This window comes from Bos mutus, chromosome 2 (assembly GCF_027580195.1).
Source record: "Bos mutus isolate GX-2022 chromosome 2, NWIPB_WYAK_1.1, whole genome shotgun sequence".
Classification (NCBI taxonomy): domain Eukaryota; kingdom Metazoa; phylum Chordata; class Mammalia; order Artiodactyla; family Bovidae; genus Bos; species Bos mutus.
In genome coordinates this window covers 76036304-76059942 of record NC_091618.1, presented here as the reverse complement: position 1 = coordinate 76059942, position 23639 = coordinate 76036304, and the positions used below count along the sequence as shown (strand labels likewise).

The 23639-nt window shown below is 38.7% G+C and overlaps 1 protein-coding gene across 1 annotated transcript in view; it reads right to left on the bottom strand.

Moving 5' to 3' along the window:
* The window catches only part of THSD7B (thrombospondin type 1 domain containing 7B), a 926619-nt gene that overhangs the window by 289634 nt on the left and 613346 nt on the right, over window positions 1-23639 (bottom strand). Inside the window, exon 13 of the mRNA XM_070380583.1 lies at window positions 9240-9503. Within this exon, the coding sequence (XP_070236684.1) occupies window positions 9240-9503 (264 nt within the window). The remainder of the gene's footprint in view (window positions 1-9239; window positions 9504-23639) is intronic.

The window sequence follows — 23639 nt, the reverse complement described above, 5'->3', positions numbered from 1 at the left end:
TCTGAAGGTTCTCTAGCCTGCCTGGACAGGCTTGTCCGGCCACGTGTGATTGCTCACAGCCTCCCAACCATGAGAGGCACGAGATGCTTTAAACCTTCTAAAAACAGGTTCTTTAGAGAAGTTAGAAAACTATTAGTATAAGTATAGTGGGCTGATTAGAAATTATATTGGCGAAGGGTTTTTCGTTTGTTGAGCCAATGTTTGTTGCTAAGTCTCCATATCCCCTGCCCTTACACACATTAATGAATATATAGAAGAAATAAGTATTAACCTTTGATATTAATCATGTTAGACCTTAGGCTAAGTAAATTCTTTCCTTAATTAAAACCCACTACACCCTCACCCTATAGGAATGTAACTTTATCTGGTACCTTTGGAAGGTGGAGTCTTTTTTAAGAATAATCACCCCTGGAGAAATAAGTGTCCTGGTTGATTGACCGCTGTCACAAGGAGAGGGTCATAAATGGTCAGCAGGCCCCTTGGCCAGAAGATGATGTAACACCCCTAAGACCTCTGTATACATTTGTATGAAGCAAATACTTTGATAAAAGTCAGGACTGCTGACCCCGCGTGACTTTTGCGTAACATCTCAGTGTCTAAAAGTAGACCATGGAAAATAAAGAATTGGGATCAGTTTCTCAAAATACTGGTCTCCCCATGTTGGCTCTCTCTCTCAAACTCTGGCTGAGTCTCCATCTGGGAGCGGAACCCACCAAGCTTACTAATTATGCCTGGGCTTCTAAGATCCGACTGGGGAGGCCTCAGTGTCTCCTCTCCTTCGGGAGAACGGAAGGACGCCTGCGGCCTACGTAAGTGGTGCAAACTTCTTGTCTTGAAGTTTTATTGGTCTCCCGCGTAAACCAAGCTACTCAGCCTCTTTTCTCCACTGAATTTTCCTACTGAGCTATCCTCATTCTATTACTCTTTACATCTCTAATTAATATCTAATTGAAGCTATTGTATCCTGATCCTCGTCAATGCCGTCCCCGCTTCGAACTCCCTGGATCAGCCGGGGCTGGACCTTGGCAGTATATGGCTAAAAAAAAATCTAAATATATTGATAAAGGAAAAAAAGGATGATCCTCTTACCTACCCTGGAAATGGAAGTAGGAAAAGTGCTTCCTGGATCAGGCATCACTTTGTCTTATCTCAAAGGAAGAGGAGCCTCATGAAAGGAGGAAAAAGAGCATGCCAGGTGGAATATATAGTCATGGAACTCCTTTAAGGTCCTGTTAAGGAGCTGGTATATGCAGAAGAGACCAGGAGAAACTGCCAGCACAGCACTGGCATGGTCACACATGTCTTTTAGTGTTATGATTGATGGCTCTTAGTGGATAATAGATATCAGGTAGTTAAGACAATATTGTAACATCTGTCACTGGATGTAGTAGACAGCAAGAGGAAAAGAGAAGCTTGAGAAAATGCTTAGGAGGCAAACTTATTAAGACCTGATGGTCTAGTCAAAATACCTACTAACTTTCAGGCATCATTCTAGGTGCTGTGGATATAGCTGAAAAGAAAAGTAAAAAATAAAAAGCAGTTCTTTCTTTATTGGAATTTTACTATCCAATCATAGGAGAGAGAGATAAAGTGTTTTTAAAATGTAAATGCATAATATTTTAGTTAGTGATTAAGTACCATGAAGAAAGATAAAGACTAGTAAGGGGAATAAGGAGCTTCCCAAGTGGCATTAGTGTTAAAGATCCCATCTGTCAATGTAGGAGACATAAGAGACATAAGTTCGAGATCCCCTGGAGGAGGGCAAGGCAACCTACTCCAGTATTCTTGCCTGGAGAATCCCATGGACAGAGGAGCCTGGAGGCCTACTGTCCATAGGGTCTCATGGAGTATGACACAAATAAAGCAACTTAGCACACATACATGAATGGGGAATAGGAAGTGATGAAGAATGATTTATTATAGGAGTTGGGCAAAGATTTGTTAGGAGCAGAGACAGGAATGAAGGAAGGGATGAAGGCAGGACATAGCGGAGAGAATGGAGTATGTTGAGGTGTGGGGTGCTTTCATGTCCTATTCTTTGAAAATAATATCACTGGGATAAGAGACATAACTGGACGTAACTCTCCCAAAGTATCATTATTTTGGCACATTCTATTCTGTTGACTGAATTAGGTAATCATCCAGGCCTGTTGTCACATAGAGTTGAGAATTAAATCCAACACCTTGACACTAGACAGTGATGAACTCAACAGCAGCAAAGATCTGCTGACAGGATACAGACACAAATTCCACTCTTAAGTGTTCTGTTTGCTTTAAATGAGGCATAATTTTAATACTGGTCCCCTCAGTGATATTCCTAAAGACAAAGAGACCGGGCTAATATTATCTGTGGTTTGAGTATTCCATAAAATCCATTCAGTTCAGTTGCTCACTCGTGTCCGACTCTTTGCAACCCCATGAATCGCAGCATGCCAGGCCTCCCTGTCCATCACCAACTCCCAGAGTTCACTCAGACTCACGTCTGAGTCAGTGATGCCATCCAGCCATCTCATCCTCTGTCGTCCTCTTCTCTTCCTGCCCCCAATCCCTCCCAGCATCAGAGTCTTTGCCAATGAGTCAACTCTTCACATGAGGTGGCCAAAGTACTGGAGTTTCAGCTTTAGCATCATTCCTTCCAAAGAAATCCCAGGGCTGATCTCCTTCAGAATGGACTGGTTGGATCTCCTTGCAGTCCAAGGGACTCTCAAGAGTCTTCTCCAACACCACAGGTCAAAAGCATCAATTCTTCGGTGCTCAGCTTTCTTCACAGTCCAACTCTCACATCCATACATGACCACAGGAAAAACCACAGCCTTGACTAGATGGACCTTTGCTGGCAAAGTAATGTCTCTGCTTTTGAATATGCTATCTAGATTGGTCATAACTTTCCTTCCAAGGAGTAAGCGTCTTTTAATCTCATGGCTGCAGTCACCATCTGCAGTGATTTTGGAGCCCCAAAAAATAAAGTCTGACACTGTTTCCACTGTTTCCCCATCTATTTCCCATGAAGTGATGTGACTGGATGCCATGATCTTCGTTTTCTGAATGTTGAGCTTTAAGCCAACTTTTTCACTCTCCACTTTCACTTTCATCAAGAGGCTTTTTAGTTCCTCTTCACTTTCTGCCATAAGGGTGGTGTCATCTGCATATCTGAGGTTATTGATATTTCTCCTGGCAATCTTGATTCCAGCTTGTGCTTCTTCCAGTCCAGCGTTTCTCATGATGTACTCTGCATAGAAGTTAAATAAACAGGGTGACAATATACAGCCTTGACATACTCCTTTGCCTATTTGGAGCCAGTCTGTTGTTCCATGTCTGGTTCTAACTGTTGCTTCCTGACCTGCATACAACTTTCTCAAGAGGCAGGTCAGGTGGTCTGGTATTCCCATCTCTTTCAGAATTTTCCACAGTTTATTGTGATCCACACAGTCAAAGGCTTTGGCATAGTCAATAAAGCAGAAATAGATGTTTTTCTGGAACTCTCTTGCTTTTTCCATGATCCAGCGGATGTTGGCAATTTGATCTCTGGTTCCTCTGCCTTTTCTAAAACCAGCTTGAACATAAGGAAGTTCATGGTTCACATATTGCTGAAGCCTGGCTTGGAGAATTTTGAGTATTACTTCACTAGCATGTGAGATGAGTGCAATTGTGCGGTTAGCATAGGTAATTTAGAATTTACTGAATTGTGTTGCCCACAGCTATATGTACAATCTATGTGGCCCATCAACAGATGAGTCAAAGAACTTGTAGTGTGTATAAACAATGGACTATTATCCAGCCATGAGAAAGACATTCACCATTTGTGACCATGTAAATGGACCTAGAGGATAGTACACTGAGACAAGTCAGAGAAATACTGTGTTATATCAACTTATATGTGTAATCTAAAAGTGTCAAACTCATAAAAACAGTAAAATGGTGGTTTCCAGGAGATAGGAGTGGAGGGATAAGACAAGGATAGAATAATTTTTTTTAACAGTATGAACTTGGAATGAGCAGTAAAGAAGCCAAAGAGATCTAATGCACAGTACAGTAATATGGACAACAATATAGTCTTATAACCAAACTTACTGAGACTAGAATTATTCCAAACACTGAAAAGAAATGATAAATATATAATATTATATGTGTGTATCATCACTGCAATTGCAATCATATTATAACCTACAAATGTCTTGAATTAAACTGTACACCTTAAATTTATGCAATGAATGTTATACATCAAATATATTTCAAGAAAATTTTAAAAATAGACCATTATGTATACTAAGGGCTTCTCAGGTGGCTCAGTGGTAAAGAATCCACCTACCGAAATGCAGGAGATGGGTTTAATCCCTGGGTTGGGAAGATCCCCTGGAGAAGGAAATGACAATTAACTTCATTATTCCTGCCTGGAAAATCCCATGGACAGAGAACCTGGAGGGCTTCAGTTCATGGGGTCACAAAAGAGCCAGATACAGCTTAGTGACTAAGCAACTGGAGTGGGTAGCCATTCCCTTCTACAGGGGATCCTTCCGAACCAGGGATCAAACTAAGGACTCCTGAATTGCAGGCGGAAGAATCTTTACCACCTGAGTCATCAGGGAAGCCCTAAACAACAACAATGTATTTTGTGTGAAAAACAAAGATCGGAGTAATCAACTCTAGCTTTTCCCAAATGGGTCCGTTACTTGTCTGTGATGTGTTTAATGTTTCTGAAAGTAAAATCACAGAATACAACACTGCAGACTAACTCAACAGGCAGTGCAATGACTGTGCTAACTAAAAATTATTAAATCTCAAATTGCATTCCTATAATGATCCAGGTATAGCCTAAATAAAATGAGCTGATATACTGGCAATATAGAATAAAGACAAACTATCATTTACTTGTGTGTTAAAAGTGAATTCAATTTGTTATTTCTGGTTACTGAGAAAACTTAATAAAATATAAAAGCCTTGATGATAGTGACCAAAATCTATCAATTTTATTTTATTTTTTTAGAGTTTACCACTCAAACATAAATTCTCTCTATTCATACCTTCTATAAAATCCCTAACTTCTTTAGTTTTTGTTTGTTTAAAGGTAATTAAAAACCAAAAAGTAGAGCAGGAACTAGATAAGCTCCACTGCTATCAATAGTCAAGCCTCCTCCATCAATGTTTACACCAACTGTATTTAACCATCATTCTTTTCTCTGTTCACCCATATCTTTTAAATTATGTCAAGGTTCACAAATAATAAAAAGAGAGTCTTCTCCCTGTTTAGTGGCCAGGAGGACCAACCCCATGCTTGAGGCCAGGGACAGCGGCCGGGAGGACCAACCCCACACCCAAGGAGCAGTGGCTGCGAGGGCGCAGGAGGGCCTAGAGGAGCTATCCCACATTGAAGGTCAAGAAGGGCAGCGGTGAGGAGATAACCCTCATCCAAGGTAAGGAGCAGCGGCTGCGCTTTGCTGGATCAGCTGTGAAGAGATACCCCACGCCCAAGGTAAGAGAAATCCAAGTAAGATGTTAGGTGTTGCAAGAGGGCATCAGAGGGCAGACACAATGAAACCATACTCACAGAAAACTAGTCAATCTAATCACACTAGGACCACAGCCTTGTCTAACTCAATGAAACTAAGCCATGCCCGTGGGGCAACCCAAGACAGGTGGGTCATGGTGGAGAGATCTGGCAGAATGTGGTCCACTGGAGAAGGGAATGGCAAACCACTTCAGTATTCTTGCCTTGAGAACCCCATGAACAGTATGAAATGGCAAAATGATAGGATACTGAAAGAGGAACTCCCCAGATCAGTAGGGGCCCAATATGCTACTGGAAATCAGTGGAGAAATAACTCCAGAAAGAATGAAGGGATGGAGTCAAAGCAAAAATAATACCCAGCTGTGGATGTGACTGGTGATGGAAGCAAGGTCTGATGCTGTAAAGAGCAATATTGCATAGGAACCTAGAATGTCAGGTCCATGAATCAAGGCAAATTGGAAGTGGTCAAACAAGAGATGGCAAGAGTGAATCTAGACATTCTAGGAATCAGTGAATGAAAATGGACTGGAATGGGTGAATTTAACTCAGATGACCATTATATCTACTACTGCAGGCGGGAATCCCTCAGAAGAAATGGAGTAGTCATCATGGTCAACAAAAGAGTCCAAAATGCAGTACTTGGATGCAATCTCAAAAATGACAGAATGATCTCTGTTCGTTTCCAAGGCAAAACATTCAATATCACAGTAATCCAAGCCTATGCCCCAACCAGTAATGCTGAAGAAGCTGAAGTTGAACGGTTATATGAAGACCTACAAGACTTTTTGAACTAACACCCAAAAAAAGATGTCCTTTTCATTATAGGGGACTGGAATGCAAAAGTAGCAAGTCAAGAAACACCTGAGTAACAGGCAAATTTGGCCTTGGAATATGGAATGAAGCAGGGCAAAGACTAATAAGAGTTTTGCCAAGAATATGCACTGGTCATAGCAAACACCCTCTTCCAACAACACAAGAGAAGACTCTACACATGGACATCACCAGATGGTCAACACTGAAATCAGAGTGATTACATTATTTGCAGCCAAAGATGAAGAAGCTCTATACAGTCAACAAAAATAAGACCAGGAGCTGACTGTGGCTCAGATCATGACTCCTTATTGCCAAATTCAGACTTAAATTGAAGAAAGTAGGGAAAACCACTAGGCCATTCAGGTATGACCTAAATCAAATCCCTTATGATTATACAGTGGAAGTGAGAAATAGATTTAAGCACTCAGATCTGATAGATAGAGTGCCTGATGAACTATGGAATGAGGTTCGTGACATTGTACAGGAGACAGGGATCAAGACCATTCCCATGGAAAAGAAATGCAAACAAGCAAAATGGCTGTCTGGGGAGGCCTTACAAATAGCTGTGGAAAGAAGAGAAGTGAAAAGCAAAGGAGAAAAGGAAAGATATAGGCATCTGAATACAGAGTTCCAAAGAATAGCAAGAAGAGATAAGAAAGCCTTCTTTAGCAATCAATGCAAAGAAATAGAGGAAAACAACAGAATGGGAAAGACTAGAGATCTCTTCAAGAAAATTAGAGATACCAAGGGAACATTTCATGCAAAGATGGGCTCGATAAAGGACAGAAATGGTATGGACCTAACAGAAGCAGAAGATATTAAGAAGAGGTGGCAAGAATACACAGAAGAACTGTACAAAAAAGATCTTCATGACCCAGATAATCACGATGGTGTGATCACTGACCTAGAGCCAGACATCCTGGAATGTGAAGTCAAGTGGGCCTTAGGAAGCATCACTACGAACAAAGCTAGTGGAGGTGATGGAATTCCAGTTGAGCTATTTCAAATCCTGAAAGATGATGCTGTGAAAGTGCTATACTCAATATGCCAGCAAATTTGGAAAACTCAGCAGTGGCCACAGGACTGGAAAAGGTCAGTTTTCATTCCAATCCCAAAGAAAGGCAATGCCAAAGAATGCTCAAACTATCACACAATTGCACTCATCTCACATGCTAGGAAAGTAATGCTCAAAATTCTCCAAGCCAGGCTTCAGCAATATGTGAACCGTCAACTTCCTGATGTTCAAACTGGTTTTAGAAAAGGCAGAGGAACCAGAGATCAAATTGCCAACATCCGCTGGATCATGGAAAAAGCAAGAGAGTTCCAGAAGAACATCTATTTCTGCTTTATTGACTATGCCAAAGTCTTTGACTGTGTGGATCACAATAAACTGTGGAAAATTCTGAAAGAGATGGGAATACCAGACCACCTGACCTGCCTCTTGAGAAAGTTGTATGCAGGTCAGGAAGCAACAGTTAGAACTGGACATGGAACAACAGACTGGTTCCAAATAGGAAAAGGAGTACGTCAAGGCTGTATATTGTCACCCTGTTTATTTAACTTCTATGCAGAGTACATCATGAGAAATGCTGGACTGGAAGAAGCACAAGCTGGAATCAAGATTGCCGGGAAAAATATCAATAACCTCAGATATGCAGATGACACCACCCTTATGGCAGAAAGTGAAGAGGAACTAAAGAGCCTCTTGATGAAAGTGAAAGTGGAGAGTGAAAAAGTTGGCTTAAAGCTCAACATTCAGAAAACGAAGATCATGGCATCCTGTCCCATCACTTCATGGGAAATAGACGGGGAAACAGTGGAAACAGTGTCAGACTTTATTTTTTGGGGCTCCAAAATCACTGCAGATGGTGATTGCAGCCATTAAATTAAAAGAAGCTTACTCCTTGGAAGGAAAGTTATGACCAACCTAGATAGCATATTCAAAAGCAGAGACATTACTTTGCCAACAAAGGTCCATCTAGTCAAGGCTATGGTTTTTCCTGTGGTCTTGTATGTATGTGAGAGGTGGACTGTGAAGAAGGCTGAGCGCCAAAGAACTGATGCTTTTGAACTGTGGTGTTGGAGAAGACTCTTGAGAGTCCCTTGGACTGCAAGGAGATCTAACCAATCCATTCTGAAGGAGCTCAGCCCTGGGATTTCTTTGGAGGAATGATGCTAAAGCTGAAACTCCAGTACTTTGGCCACCTCATGTGAAGAGTTGACTCATTGGCAAAGACTCTGATGCTGGGAGGGATTGGGGGCAGGAGGAGAAGGGGACGAGAGAGGATGTGATGGCTGGATGGCATCACTGACTCGATGGACGTGAGTCTGAGTGAACTCTGGGAGTTGGTGATGGACTGGGAGGCCTGGTGTGCTGTGATTCATGGGGTCGCAAAGAGTCGGACACGACTAAGCGACTGAGCTGAACTGAACTGAACTCCCTGTTTAAAGTTTCAAAAATTCCTCCAGCTTGCCTAATTTCTTTTCTATAATTCTAGTCTTAATTTACGTGTACTTACACACTGTACTGTACAACATTTAGTATTAACTTTTTCATTGGTATTTTGTCAACACCCTTATGAGACACTGAAGGTCTGATGCCTTCTATATAAGTGATTAAGGCACCAATAAACAGCATAAAATATATTCATTTGTGTTAGGTTTGGCTCTCTCAGAGAAAGCCTGTGCTCACACATAGAAGTATAGAGAGACGTGAGTCAAAGATCCGAACACTCACATTCCAGATAACCACTGTATATGTACATTTCCTATATTCATGCTTAATGAGAGGCAGTGTGTTTTTGACAAAGGAAAACTGAAGCAAATATTAAGAAACAAGGTTATGAGTTCTAGACCTGGGACACACATCCTGGGCTACATGTCAGTATTCTCATGGGTTACTCCTCACCCATTTCCTTACCAGAACTGTTGCAGTGGACAGGGTCAACAGGCCTTCCATTTTTATCAGAGCAGGCTACTGCTCTAAAGCGCAGGCCTTGTCCACATTCTTTGGTATCTCCTTGTAGCCGCAGTCCTCTATGAGGCTCCTTTCTGCTCTCAGGAAGGATGCAATCTGACCAGTTTCCATAAGGATGAGATGTAAACACATCACAAGGACATGGTTCTGTTTCCACTAGAGGGTACAAGTCAGCATCCTGGCATTTCTCCTTCTTTCTGCTTTTCCCTGTTCCAACAAGAGACATGGATGTGTTAATTTCACATCTGTTGTTTTGCTAAGTTGTTCACATTTCAAAGCTCTTAAGCAATTAAGTCAAATAAAGCCTTTTTTTTTTTTTTTTCCACTTTTTTTTCCTTTAACACAGAAGTAAATCCTAGGACAATGAAGCAATTCCCACAGCAACTTTGAAATTTAAGTTAACTGGGGGGAAAAAAGGCTTCATATTGGAGAGTGGCAAAAAATATTTAGAAAAAATTGCTACAGTGGCTTGACAACTAGAAAAATTCTTGTTGATTTATATTGATGTCTTTATAATTTGTTGATAAAAACTGACTACCTTGTCTCCATTTTCCTTGAAAGTAATGGTTTCCAGGGAAGTGAACAAAATGGGGTAAGTATAACTCTGCCTTTTTTTCAAGTGACTTTTAAAAAAATAGTTTGTTTATTCAAGGAAAAAAATTATATCCTCCCAGACAATGGCCTTGGAGTTAGCCTGGGTGTCACCTGGGGTGTGGCGGACAAAGTGTAATTTATTTTGATTCCTGTTATCAGGAACTCAGAAATGCTGACAGAAACAATATATTGAAATAAATGCTCAAAGCAAGTTGGGTAATTTAATCTGAGAAAAAGATATGACTTGCACTTTGAGAGACCTTTTTAACTCAAAGATTTTAGAATATGACCTAACATTACCAGTTGACTTTTATGGACCTTTTAGGTGTAGTCCCAACTTTTGAGTAATGACAATGCAGAGTCATTTTTCAAAGCTGTGAGTACTTGATAATTATGTTTAATGGATTCTAAGACAGTCTGTAACTTGACTCAACTTTGCTACTAACACACTTCCTCTAGATTTTTAAGTTTTCCCAGATTTAATACTTTTTCTTTGTTTCTTCATTAGTGGGCCATTAGTGAGAGTCACGGCTGGTTATTTTAAATAGTAGGGAGCTTTATTAATCTATTTCCAGTCATAAATGGCTGTTTTGGAAATGCTTGCTATAAGTTGATGATACATAGATTACTTTCTCATTGTGAAACAGTTTACATGTGCTGTGTTGCTCAGTCATGTCCAACTCTTTGCAACCCCATGAACTATAACCTGCCAGGCTCCCCTGTCCATGGGCATTCTCCAGGAAAGACTACTGGAGTAGGTTGCCATGTCCTCCTCCAGGGGATCTTCCCAGCCCGGGGATTGAACCCAGGTCTCCCTCATTGCAAGTGGATTTTTGACCCTCAGAGTCACTAGGGAAGCCCATGAATACTGGAATGGGTAGTCTATCCCTTCTCCAGTGGATCTTCCTGACCCAGGAATCAAACGTGAGAGCCTATGTTGCATGTGGATTCTTTACCAGATGAGCTATCAGAGAGGCTCCAGATAGTTTACATTACACACAATAATTCTACAGTTGTCACCTGGAGGACCAGCTGTATCTCTTCTGTGATGCTTCTGGACTCAATAAATAAGGATTCCTATAGGTTATGAAAGATCTTGTAGAAGCTTTGGACACATCACTGTCTCTCCAGGGGGATATATTTCTTGCATCTACCATTAGGGCCACTTACTGAGAATAAGTTTGAGGAGCACTCCCTCTATCTCTGCTGTGAGCATTTACTGCATGGGAGACATATCAGTGGGTGAGGAGGATTAACACCTTCTTATCAGCATTCAACATACCCAAGTATCTAGTGCTTCTCACATGTCCAAAAAGCACAGTTTTCTCCATCTTTTATGTGTCCATTCTCTTCTCAACACACTTAACTCTACATTTTCAGTCTACCTATTCCTTAAAACTGCTAACTCTTGCCGGAGTAATAACATCCTGAACTATCTTTTACTTTTTATCTTTCAGACTTGATAGTCAATGATAGCCTTGGAGCATTGACTACACCATCATTCTTGAAATGTCCTTTCACACCTTACCTTTCTGTCCCTCACCTCTGCTTCACACCCCCACCATCTTTCTGGGCATATCATTTTCTGTTCATCTATTTGTTGAATTCTTCTCCCTCTGTACCTCTCTTAACTAATGGGTTTCCAAAGGCATAGACTGACACTCTCTTTTCTTATCCTCACAAAGAGCATAATCCTCTGTACCCCTTAAGTCCTTAATTATTAACTTCAGCTCAGATTTCTTACTCAAACTTCAGGGCCGCAGACTGAAAATCTACACCTAAAGGATCAGTCAAAGTCAACCTGGCAACAGCAACACTCACTCACTCTGACCATCATAACTTTTCCTTCTCCTTCTACATTTCCCAGTTCTACCAATACTCATATTTAGCCCTCCACCAAATTCCCAGCTTAAATCACTATACTGGCTGCTTTCAAGATTTTATGGCCACCATAACTCATTCCCTTCAATCTTTTCCCTGCACTTCAGCCAGGACCAACTTACAAAGTTAGAAACTTGATCATATCATTCATCTACTTAAAAGTTTCCAGTGGTTTACACCATTCATGGAATAAAGTCTAGATTCTTCACTTTGGTCACCAAAGTTCCATAGGATTGGGTCTGTTGATATTTGTCTCACAAATATGCTGCACCACTCTGCTTGTGTCATACTAAAAATTCTCAGTATTATTTTTAACATGACAGTATTATTAAAAATAATACTGAGAATTTTTAGTTCCTAAAAGCCACTCATTTAACTTCTGGTCTTTGCATGTTCTATTCCAGGAATGGTCACCAGTTCTACCCTCTCTATATAGCCTAGTTAATGACTACCTGTCCTTTAGGTCCAAACTGGAATTACTCCTCCAGAAAGTCATCCTTGAACACACTCTTTATCTCCGTTCTAGAAGAGGTATTCTTCTGGACTTGGGTAGCATCTGATGGGCAGAATGCTGGCTCTCCAAGAACGTTTACATCCTAATCCCTAGAACAACTAAACATCTATGGTAAAATAAACTTTGTAGATGTAACTAAGATTATGGATGTTGGGATGAGATCATTTTGAATTATCTGGTTGGGTTCAACATAATCACATGATCTCAAATTCAGAGAACTTTTCCAGGTTGAGTAGAGTCAGAGGGGATATAAGTGTGATAGAATAATCAAAGGCATACAATGTTACTGAATTTCAAGACTTTGGAGGAAAAGAACCATAAACAAGGAATGTAAGCAGCTCCTAGAAGCTGGGAAAGAAAACATGTTCCGCTAAACCTTCTAGAAAAAAAAAAAATCCTATCTTGACAACATCTTGTTAATAGTCCTGTAAAATCTCTGACTTCAGACAAAGAGAAATGTAAGGTAATAAATTTGCATTGTTTTAAGTCATAAAATTTGTGGTAATTTGTTACAGAAGTAATAAAAAAAAAAACTAATAAGCACCCTACATAACAGCTATTGTAGCAGGTACTATACTGTATTGTCACCATATCATACCAAAAATACCTAAATTATACTGCTGCTGCTGCTGCTGCTAAGTTACTTCAGTCATGTCCGACTCTGTGCAACCCCAGAGATGGCAGCCTACCAGGCTCCCCCGTCCCTGGGATTCTCCAGGCAAGAACACCGGAATGGGTTGCCATTTCCTTCTCCAATGCATGAAAGTGAAAAGTGAAAGTGAAGTCGCTCAGTCGTGTCCGACTCTTAGTGACCCCATGGACTGCAGCCCACCAGGCTCCTCCATCCATGGGATTTTCCAGGCAAGAGTACTAGAGTGGGGTGCCATTGTCTTCTCCGTAAATTATAGTGGAAGCTCTTAAATTAAAACCAAGTCTATCTATTCCTTTGTAGAGCTCCAAGGTCTAGCACACATAAATGATAAAAATTATTCCTTGAATAATTGAACAAAGTTTTCTAAAAAGATGAAAAAAAGGAAGACATAAGAGAGAGAAAGAATGGGAATAAGGAAAATGTTCATGTACAATGTAACCAAGTTACTGGCAGAACAAATATTCTGTAAAATGTATGCTGTCTCTATGTTTGTGATATCTTTCTTAATTACATGGGATCACTGTTTGAAGAAGGCTTTGAGCAAATTGGTTAATGCAGAGATAATTTTCACAATAAAAAACAAATTATCGGTGGTCCTTAACTTTGGAAAATTCTGAAAGAGATGGGAATAGTAGACCACATGACCTGCCTCTTGAGAAATCTGTATGCAGGTCAGGAAGCAACAGTTAGAACTGGACTTGGAACAACAGACTGGTTCCGAATCGGGAAAGGTGTACATCAAGGCTGTATACTGTCACCCTGCTTATTTAACTTATATGCAGAGTACATCATGAGAAACGCTGGGCTGCATGAAGCACAAGCTGGAATCAAGATTGCAGGGAGAAGTATCAGTAACCTCAGATATGGAGGAGACACCACTCTTATGGCAGAAAGTGAAGAAGAACTAAAGAGCCTCTTGATGAAAGTGAAAGAGGAGAGTGAAAAAGTTGGCTTAAAGCTCAACATTCAGAAAACTAAGATCATGGCATCCGGTTGCATCACTTCATGGCAAATAGATGGGGAAACAGTGTCAGACTTTCTTTTTTCAGGCTCCAAAATCACTGCAAATGGTGATTGCAGCCATGTAATTAAAAGGTGCTTACTCCTTGGAAGAAAAGTTATGACCAAACTAGACAGCATATTAAAAAGCAGAGGCATTACTTTGCCAACAAAGGTTCGTCTAGTCAAGGCTATGGTTTTTCTAATAGTCATGCATGGATGTGAGAGTTGGACTATAAAGAAAGCTGAGTGCTGAAGAATTGATGCTTTTGAACTGTGGTGTTGGAGAAGACTCTTGAGAGTCCCTTGGACTGCAAGGAGATCCAACCAGTCCTTCCTAAAGGAAATCAGTCCTGAATATTCATTGGAAGGACTGATGTTGAAGCTGAAAATCCAATACTTTGGCCACCTGATGTGAAGAACTGACTCGTTTGAAAAGACCCTGGTGCTAGGAAAGATTGAAGGCGGGAGGAAAAAGGGACCACAGAGGATGAGACAGTTGGATGGCATCACCAACTCAATGCACATGAGTTTGAGTAAACTCCGGGAGTTGGTGATGGACTGGGAGTCCTGGAGTCTATGGGGTCGCTAAGAGTCAGACACAACTGAGCGACTGAACTGAACTGAACTAACTTTGATTACATTCTAGTCATAATCAGTATTAATCTTTGGATTCAGAACCAGCTAGTATTTTAAAAATATTAAAAAAATCAATCTCCACTACAACTCTGAGGACATTTTTCACCTTAAATTAGAAACTTATAACTTATTCTACAAAAACACAAATCTACAATATTTAAAAGGTATTAGTTATCCAGTTATTTTGAATATATCATTTTTTAGTAACCTAGGTAGATTTTCTATTTTTTTAGACTGATAATTTACAGTACTGTATAAGCAACTGCTTTAGTTATCACTAAATCTAAAACTTGTGATTATCTAATTTGCATAAAACACAGAGAACACTCAGATATTAAACTGAAGACTCTAGTTAAAAAAATGGAAAAAGAAAAAATAAACACCTTAGATGGTCCCCTATACAACAAAGGGCTTGTATTCATGTCTGTATGCTTCTCTGGGTGTGTCTATGTTAGAGAATAGCATTGCTTTATAGTCTAAGCCCATGTTTTTTAATACTATCATTCATGTTTGAGATTGCTTATTTTATTTACTACCAAATTACATGGGGGAAACCAAAATACAAGCATTCGTATCACAACAATAAAAATAAGGCTTCAGAAGTGCACATTTTTCACTACTTATTTTTCTACCAAAGATATGGCAAACAAAAGAAGAGCAAAGAGTATTTTGCTCTCCATTCAACTTTACAAAGATTAACCCACTGTAGTTGCTGACTGACAGTGAACTCAATGTTTCAGACAGAGGAAATTAAAGACAATGACAGAATGCTTGTGGTTTGGACAAACAGACCCTTACACAGTCACATGCACTTCAGAAAGAATTCCAATAAATCACACTTCTTAACATCTTCCAATACATAAAAGCAATACAATCATTACATTGAGATTTCTGTTTTTTGTGACTAGCGGTAGGTTTCTACCAAGATGCATGCTGACTGCATTACCTAACAACAAAAGTTCAGTTCAGTTCACTCAGTCGTGTCTGACTCTCAGTGACCCCATGGACTGCAGCACGCCAGGCCTCCCTGTCTATCACCAACTCCTGGAGTTTACTCAGACTTACGTCCATTGAGTCAATGATGCCATTCAACCATCTCATCCACTGTTGTCCCCTTCTCCTCCTGCCTTCAATCTTTCCCAGCATCGGGGTTTTTTCAAATGAGTCAGTTCTTCGCATCAGGTGGCTGAAGTACTGGAGTTTCAGCTTCAACATCAGTTTTTGCAATGAATATTCAGGACTGATTTCCTTTAGGAAGGACTGGTAGGATCTCCTTGCAGTGCAAGGGACTCTCAAGAGTCTTCTCTAACACCATAGTTCAAAAGCATCAATTCTTCAGTGTTCAGCTTTGTTCACAGTCCAACTCTCACATCCACACATGACTAACTAGAAAAAGCATAGCTTTGACTAGACAGACCTTTGTTGGCAATGTAATGTCTCTGCTTTTTAATATCCTGTCTAGTTTGGTCATAACTTTCCTCCCAAGGAGCAAGAGTCTTTTAATTTCATGGTTGCAATCACCATCTGCAGTGATTTTGGAGCCTGAAAAAAGAAAGTCTTGCCTCTGTTTCCACTGTTTCCCCATCTATTTGCCATGAAGTGATGCAACCAGATGCCATGATCTTAGTTTTCTGAATGTTGAGCTTTAAGCCAACTTTTTCACTCTCCTCTTTCACTTTCATCAAGAGGCTCTTTAGTTCTTCTTCACTTTCTGCCATAAGAGTGGTGTCTCCTCCATATCTGAGGTTACTGATACTTCTCCCTGCAATCTTGATTCCAGCTTGTGCTTCATGCAGCCCAGCGTTTCTCATGATGTACTCTGCATATAAGTTAAATAAGCAGGGTGACAGTATACAGCCTTGATGTACACCTTTTCCTATTCGGAACCAGTCTGTTGTTCCAAGTCCAGTTCTAACTGTTGCTTCCTGACCTGCATACAGATTTCTCAAGAGGCAGGTCAGGTGATCTGGTACTCCCATCTCTTTAAGAATTTTCCACAGTTTATTGTGATCCACACAGTCAAAGGCTTTGGCATAGTCAATAAAGCAGAAATGTTTTTCTGGAACTCTCTTGCTTTTTTGATAATCCAGCAGATGTTGACAATTTGATCTCTGGTTCTTCTGCCTTTTCTAAAACCAGCTTGAACAACTGGTAGTTCACAGTTCATGTATTGTTGAGCCTGACTTGGAGAATTTTGAGCATTACTTTGCTAGTGTGTGAGATGAGTGCAATTGTGTGGTAGTTTGAGCATTCTTTGGCATTGCCTTTCTTTGGGATTGGAATGAAAACTGACCTTTGCCAGTCCTGTGGCCACTGCTGAGTTTTCCAGATTTGCTGGCATATTGAGTATAGCACTTTCACAGCATCATCTTTCAGGATTTGAAATAGCTCAACTGGAATTCCATCACCTCCACTAGCTTTGTTCATAGTGATGCTTCCTAAGGCCCACTTGACTTCACATTCTAGGATGCCTGGCTCTAGGTGAGTGATCACACCATCGTGATTATCTGGGTAATGAAGATCTTTTTTGTACAGTTCTTTGTGTATTCTTCCACCTCTTCTTAATATCTTCTGCTTGTTTGGTCCATACCATTTCTGTCCTTTATTGAGCCCATCTTTGCATGAAATAGTCCCTTTAAGTCACATATAAACTAGCTTTCACCACTACATCTTTGTAGCAGTTCCTTAGAGTTATCTAAGAGGCTATCTCCTGGGCTATAGTTATCATTCAGACCCTGGATAAAGCTATACTCACAACATGAATGTTGTGCATTTGTCTTTCAGTGAAAATTTTGGTGACCACTAAGGGACTCAGAATATACTTGTCTCATTTGCCTGAACTCTATCTGGGGCCTTGACCCTCCAGAAAAGGCCCTTTGTGCTAATCTACACCCTCAGGGAATCTAGACAACTGGGTTAGTCTCTCCTAGGTCTTGGATCTCCTGTGTTGATTCACAGTTCTTAAGGTTTTTTTTTTTTTTGGTGATTGTTAAACTCCTTGCCATTAAGAGTAAGTTTTCCTTCAACTTATATTCAAGAAGAGGTAACTAGGTTACCCGGATGAAAGACAATGGGAAGATTTTGCTCAGTTAAAAGCTACTGAGTGGGTTATTCCAGTTGAGAGAGGTTGGGAGCTTGCTCAGTTGAAATACACAGAGTAGTTTGGACTGGATGATTACATAGGAGGCTTGATTGGCATCTTTTCTTGAATACTTTAAGCAGAGTTTGTCTGAATAAGTTACCATGTGAGCACTTTCAGCTCCAAAGATAAGAGACACAGCTTTTCCCAACCAGTTACAGCTTTCTTAGTCAACTGGGAAAGTTATGACAGTGGCAAGGGCAAGCCCTCACACCATGCAATGGTCCCATGAGGAGACCCACTACTTAATTCAAAGACACTGGCTTTGGGGACACATATAACATTGGTCATCCAGTGTTCCAAATATCCATGGAAATTTTATACAGCCAGAGGGAGAAACAGACATGTGAAAGAGCTGAGATGAATCCAGGGTGCCTCCTAGAGGTGTTAAGCCAAACAGCATACCAGCCCACCATGCAGTCTTTTATTCTGACAAACTGACATTTAAATGGGAAACAAAGGCTTCAAAGCAGAAGAAAGTGGTGTCAGATAAACCTTTGACTCATATCCTGCCAGGTTCATATATATATATATATATATATATATATATATATATATATATATATATATATATATAAGCTTATACTTGCAAGTAGTTTGGAAATTAAGAAAACTTCATCCTGAAAAAGGTCTTGATGGGACTCTCCTGACATTCCAACAGTGGCTTTTACATATGCAGTTAGAGAAAAAGCTGGCTTTGTATAATATTCTTTCAAAATTCTTACCCTAAGGGAACAAAAGTCCTTCTAGGAAGAGCTTACAATGATCTCCCTGAGTCTTTGAGATGTAAATGTTCTACCAGGTCTTCTCAGAAACTCTTATCTAGACCATCTCTAATTTCTGAGATTGAAAAAAAAAAAAGGGGGTTAGCTTTTATCCAAGAGTAAACTCCAAGAATAAACTCATTCCAACAGTTATTATAAACTAGTGAGTTTTATATTGTAATACCAGATTCATGTCTTAAGTTTTAAAATGAAGCTGTGAGATCTCTGATTATATGTCTGTGTATATATTATAGAATATTATATGTTTCTACCTTTGGTAATGTTTTATAAAAATTAAACTGTAAGAGAGACCTATTTAATTGGCTTAAATATAATGAAGTGCTTCAAGAAATTCTCAGAAATACAAGTTAACCCAATTTTTTTTAAGATCACATGATTGAGGATTAATCATTACCCAATAGAAACAAGCTTATTGGTTTAAGTAAAAAACCAATAGCATGACAACATTATTGTATCTATGTTTGCTGAATGTCAAAAAAGATCATGTTACCACTAACAAAATTTGTCAGCAAGAAAAATGATATTTTCATAAAGAAATTTCAATGCAAGCATGATTTTTAGGTGAATGCTAAGAACGTTTATGTCTTACTCTATTTCTACTTAAAGATAGTTTCTCTAGATCTTCTGGTAACTTGAAACTTTAGAGTTTTACTAAGTTAAATGATAGGGATTGATCAACTGTCTAGATTATTTCCAAATAAAATACAGGAAAATTTATACTTGCTTAGCAATTAAAATCTCAAATTTCATATTCTTACAAAAAAAAATAAAGATGTTTGGTTCACTGGGCACATGTCTTGTACCACATTGGAGAAAAAATTACATTGTGGAAAAATGTGTGTTTCTAGAGGTAACGGAATATGTTCATAAGTTTGACAATCAGGCATGCTAATGTGATAGTTCACAACTGTTTTTTCTTGGTTTTCACTAAAGATGGAGTTCTTAAGGTTTGAAAATTATGATTAATATGTGAAATTAGAACCACTAAAATAAAGAAAATGTTTTCATATGCAAAAAAACTTTTAAAAGGGTAAATAGAAAGGAAATGCATTCTATTAAGGGAAAACAAAGTAATTATTTTCAAAAGACAGTCTAAGAGAAAAAGAAAAAAGAGAACTCAAAGGATAAAATCTAAAACAAAAAATGCAAATTATAGGCTTATGGAAAAGAAATCTTGAGAAAGAATTTGATGTACAGTCAGGGCTGGCTAAGATTAACATGAACTTAATTGGTTGAAAGAATTCTAATATTAAAAATAAACTTTTGCAAAACTAGAATTTGAATCTCTCTGTTATGACCTCTTGCTAATGTTGGCATTTCTCAGAGAGCCCCAGAAAAATCAAAGAAAAAAAAAAAAAAAACAGAGAAAGTTATTAAATTATTTAGGTTTACTTGATATATTAATTATATGATTAACATTGTTAAATGAATGATGATGAATCTTAGGTAATATTGTATGAATAAATATTGTTAATGTAAATATTCTAGAGTTTATATGAAATTGCTAAAATTTAGTTGTCCTATGTTATCATTTATAGTCCAAATTATCTTAAAATGTAACAGAAATAACCAAATTTCTTTGTCAATAGTAATCAGATCCTTAAAGATGCCATTTTAAAAGTCTTTTGTCATTTATAGTTATTTTATTCTATTACTTTTATGAAAATTCTTCATCTTCAAGAAGATTCATAGAAAGGGCTTTTTTGGGGGACAATTACAGGTATTTTTTAAATTAATTTATTTTTTATTGAAGGATAATTGCTTTACAGACAATTACAGGTTTTTGACAACTTTCAGATTATACTACAGAACTGGGTAAGAAATTAAAGAATTCTAATGAACAAACTGATGACTTCATAAAATTGTTAACAGGAAAGCAACAAAATTAATTGCCTAGGACTGAATGAACTGATGATAGGGTTATAATTTTTTAGACTATTTTTTCTCTTTAGACTTTTTGTCTAAAATATCACTGCTTAGCTTTGTTTTTCTAGATATAAGGAAATATTTCCTGTACAATGACTAACAATCATTTGATAAATTATACCTTTGTAAGTAGAAGTGAAACATTTATCTTTTTTTCCTACCTGATCCCTCCAGAATTGGATACTTTTTATTCTTATTTTCATGGAAATAAAGTTATTTGCATAAGTTCAATAAAAATCTGTTCTCCTTTTAACAGGGCACAATGGAAACATTGGTTATGTTATTATAGCTTTGACTGGAATGTTGTGTTTCAGAATAAACATAGAATCAGATATAACCAGTCAGCTTTAAAAAACTAATACAAACTTTGTGCGTATGTGCTTGCTCTGTTGCTCAGTTGTGCTCATGTCCATACCCGACTCTTAATGATCCAATGGACTGCAGTGTGCTAGGATTCTCTGTCTATGGGCTTATCCTGGCAAGAATACTGGAGTGGGTTGCCATTTTCTTCTCCAAGGGATCTTCCTGACCCAGTGATCCAGCCTGTGTCTCCTGAGCCTCTAGCTTTGTCTCAGGCGAATTCTTTACCACTGAGCCACGTGCGAAACCCCAAGAAAGACTTTATGAAGCCATGAAACCCCTTAGAGTGACAGCCTACTCCCTTATTTTCAGGGTTCTTGGCAACCTTGGTTGGTGGCTCAGAAAGTAAAGTGTCAGTCTGCAATGCAGGAGATCTGCGGTTCAATCCCTGAGTTGGGAAGATCTCCTGGAGAAGGAAATGGCAACCCACTCCAGTATTCTTGCCTGGAAAATCCCATGGATGGAGGAGCCCAGTGGGCTACAGTCCATGGGGTCACAGAGTTGGATCTGACTGAGCAACACTTTCTTTTCTTTCAGCAACCTTATCAGGTGAATAAGAAAGGACTCTCAAGCTATCTGGGGGACTTGAGAAGAGAGGAATTCACCCAAATCTATAGGTATCATAGGTAAATCTGATGGCAAGTCCTAGGCATAATTTTCCTGGCTTTGAGAAGTCTTATAAACTTTAGTCTGGGACTGTTTATAATTAAAAAAAAAATGCAACCAAATTTAAAGAGCCTATATAAACAATTGCTATTCTTGGTACACTTATATAAATAATCAGGCCAAGTTTATTGAAACCAGACTTACTAAATTAGTCTTAGTTTGGCTGTATTTGGTGGAAATGAGGATAATTTTATAGAAAAAAAAATTTCAGTAATATACCTTTATAGTCCTAAATGGCTCCTGTTGATATATTATAGTGTCACAAAAGTTTAAATGAATTGTTAAAAGGACATTTTAAGCTTGTTTCTGAAGTTTATCACAGTAATCTGTCTTTGGATAAGGATCAGATACCCCATGAAGTACATTCCAGAGAATATATACTGGAAAAAATATATTATTTAAAGGACTCTCTCCCGCCTAGATGGAAAGACCTTTATCAGCTACTCTTAGCTTGTTTATGCACAACAAAACTAAAGGGAATTGACTCTTAGATTCATATTTCCCACTTAAAAAAGGTCCCTGAACCAGACTTGTCTGTAGAGAGGATTGCTAGCCTCAAACTCACCTTCGCACAAATGCTCAAACAGAAGAAAAACAGCATCCACAATAGGAAGAGAAGATGAGGGCATCAGAAGCAGATATTTATTCCAAAGTACCAGAGCAGATCTTGATTTCTTGGGACTTCTACATAGGAATCAAATGTTTTTCTAACACAGGCACAATCCTATGAAAAATTTTAAAAATCTAATGTTTTGATCTACGGTCAATTATCTATGTCCAATACTTCTGGTTCACCTTGGTAGATTTCTAACACTCTGATTGGATGGTCCCTTTGAAAATTTTAACATAAATATGAATTTTCTATCAAAGTTATTCAAGCTCAATCAGAACAATAAGCTAAATTTCACTAGAAAACCATAACTTCCCACTTATCAGGAGGGGCCTTTCCTCAGCTATGGACTGGATTTATATGGCAAGAGTCACTTAAGAGTAATGACTTAATTGGACTTGTTAATAGAACACATTTAATCACCCACATTAAAAACAAAAAAGAAAATCAGATTTCTGCCTTAAACAGTCTGTTCCCTAGTCTTGGTGATCTCTTAAGAACTGGTTTGATGCTGGCCGTTCAGTGCATGAATCCCCATTATGACCTTATTATTACTTCTGGTAATGTAACATATATTCTGCTTATTCTGCTGAGTCTCTGACGAAAGTAATGATTACTAAGAGACTTGAAATGACTGACTGCATATTAAGTTCTATATAGAATTAAAATGATTATAGTAGTGCTATAGTAGATGTAAGAAGAAACAACAAGGGAGAATCATTTCCTGGATCATACAGACTAGTAAGACAGGTAGTCCAGAGCTATTTATGGTTACCATTAGAAGGACCTAGTCATAGCACTTGGATTGTTTATCAATGAAATCTGACCTTGACATAGGAATGAACATTCCTAGGGCTATGGGACATGAAATGCCTCCCCAACTTTGAATTTATGACCAAAAGGGGGGCACTCCAGCAGAACAAGAGCAAAGACGATCCCACTCTCCACCCAAGTCCGCAAAGATTAATCCACTATACTCCTTGACTGACTCAGTACACTCTATGCTTTCAACAGAGGATGCTAAAGAAAATAAAAAGAGACTGTGTGCTTTGGACAAACAGAGCCATAGATAGTTACATGTATTTCAGGAAGAATTTTAATAAACTTCACTTCTTGCATATTCCCAGAACACTATGATCATAAAGTTGAGACTTCTATTCTCTATAACTAATAGTTTTCACTAAGAGGTATGCTGTATCGAATTCTATAACAGAAACAAAATCACATATAAACTAGCCTACTCCTCTACCTCCTTAGAGCAGTTTCTCAGAGCTACTTGAGAGGCTGTCTCCAGGGCTGTAGTCCCCAGTTAAGGCCATGAATACACCTTAACTCCCACATTGTGCATTTTTCTTTCAATTGACACTACTATGTAATCCATTTGACTGATTTTTTTAAACAGTTCATGTATTTCATGAAATCGGCCAGTTGTTTAGGTCATCTAGGTACTCAGACATACAAAGATCAATTAGCTAGGCAAAACCTTAGCATTTAATGATTTAGAAAATGAAGTCTAGGTGTTTTTTTTTTTTTTTTTGGTGTGTGTGTGTGTAATTTTTAGGATAGAGTATAATGGTT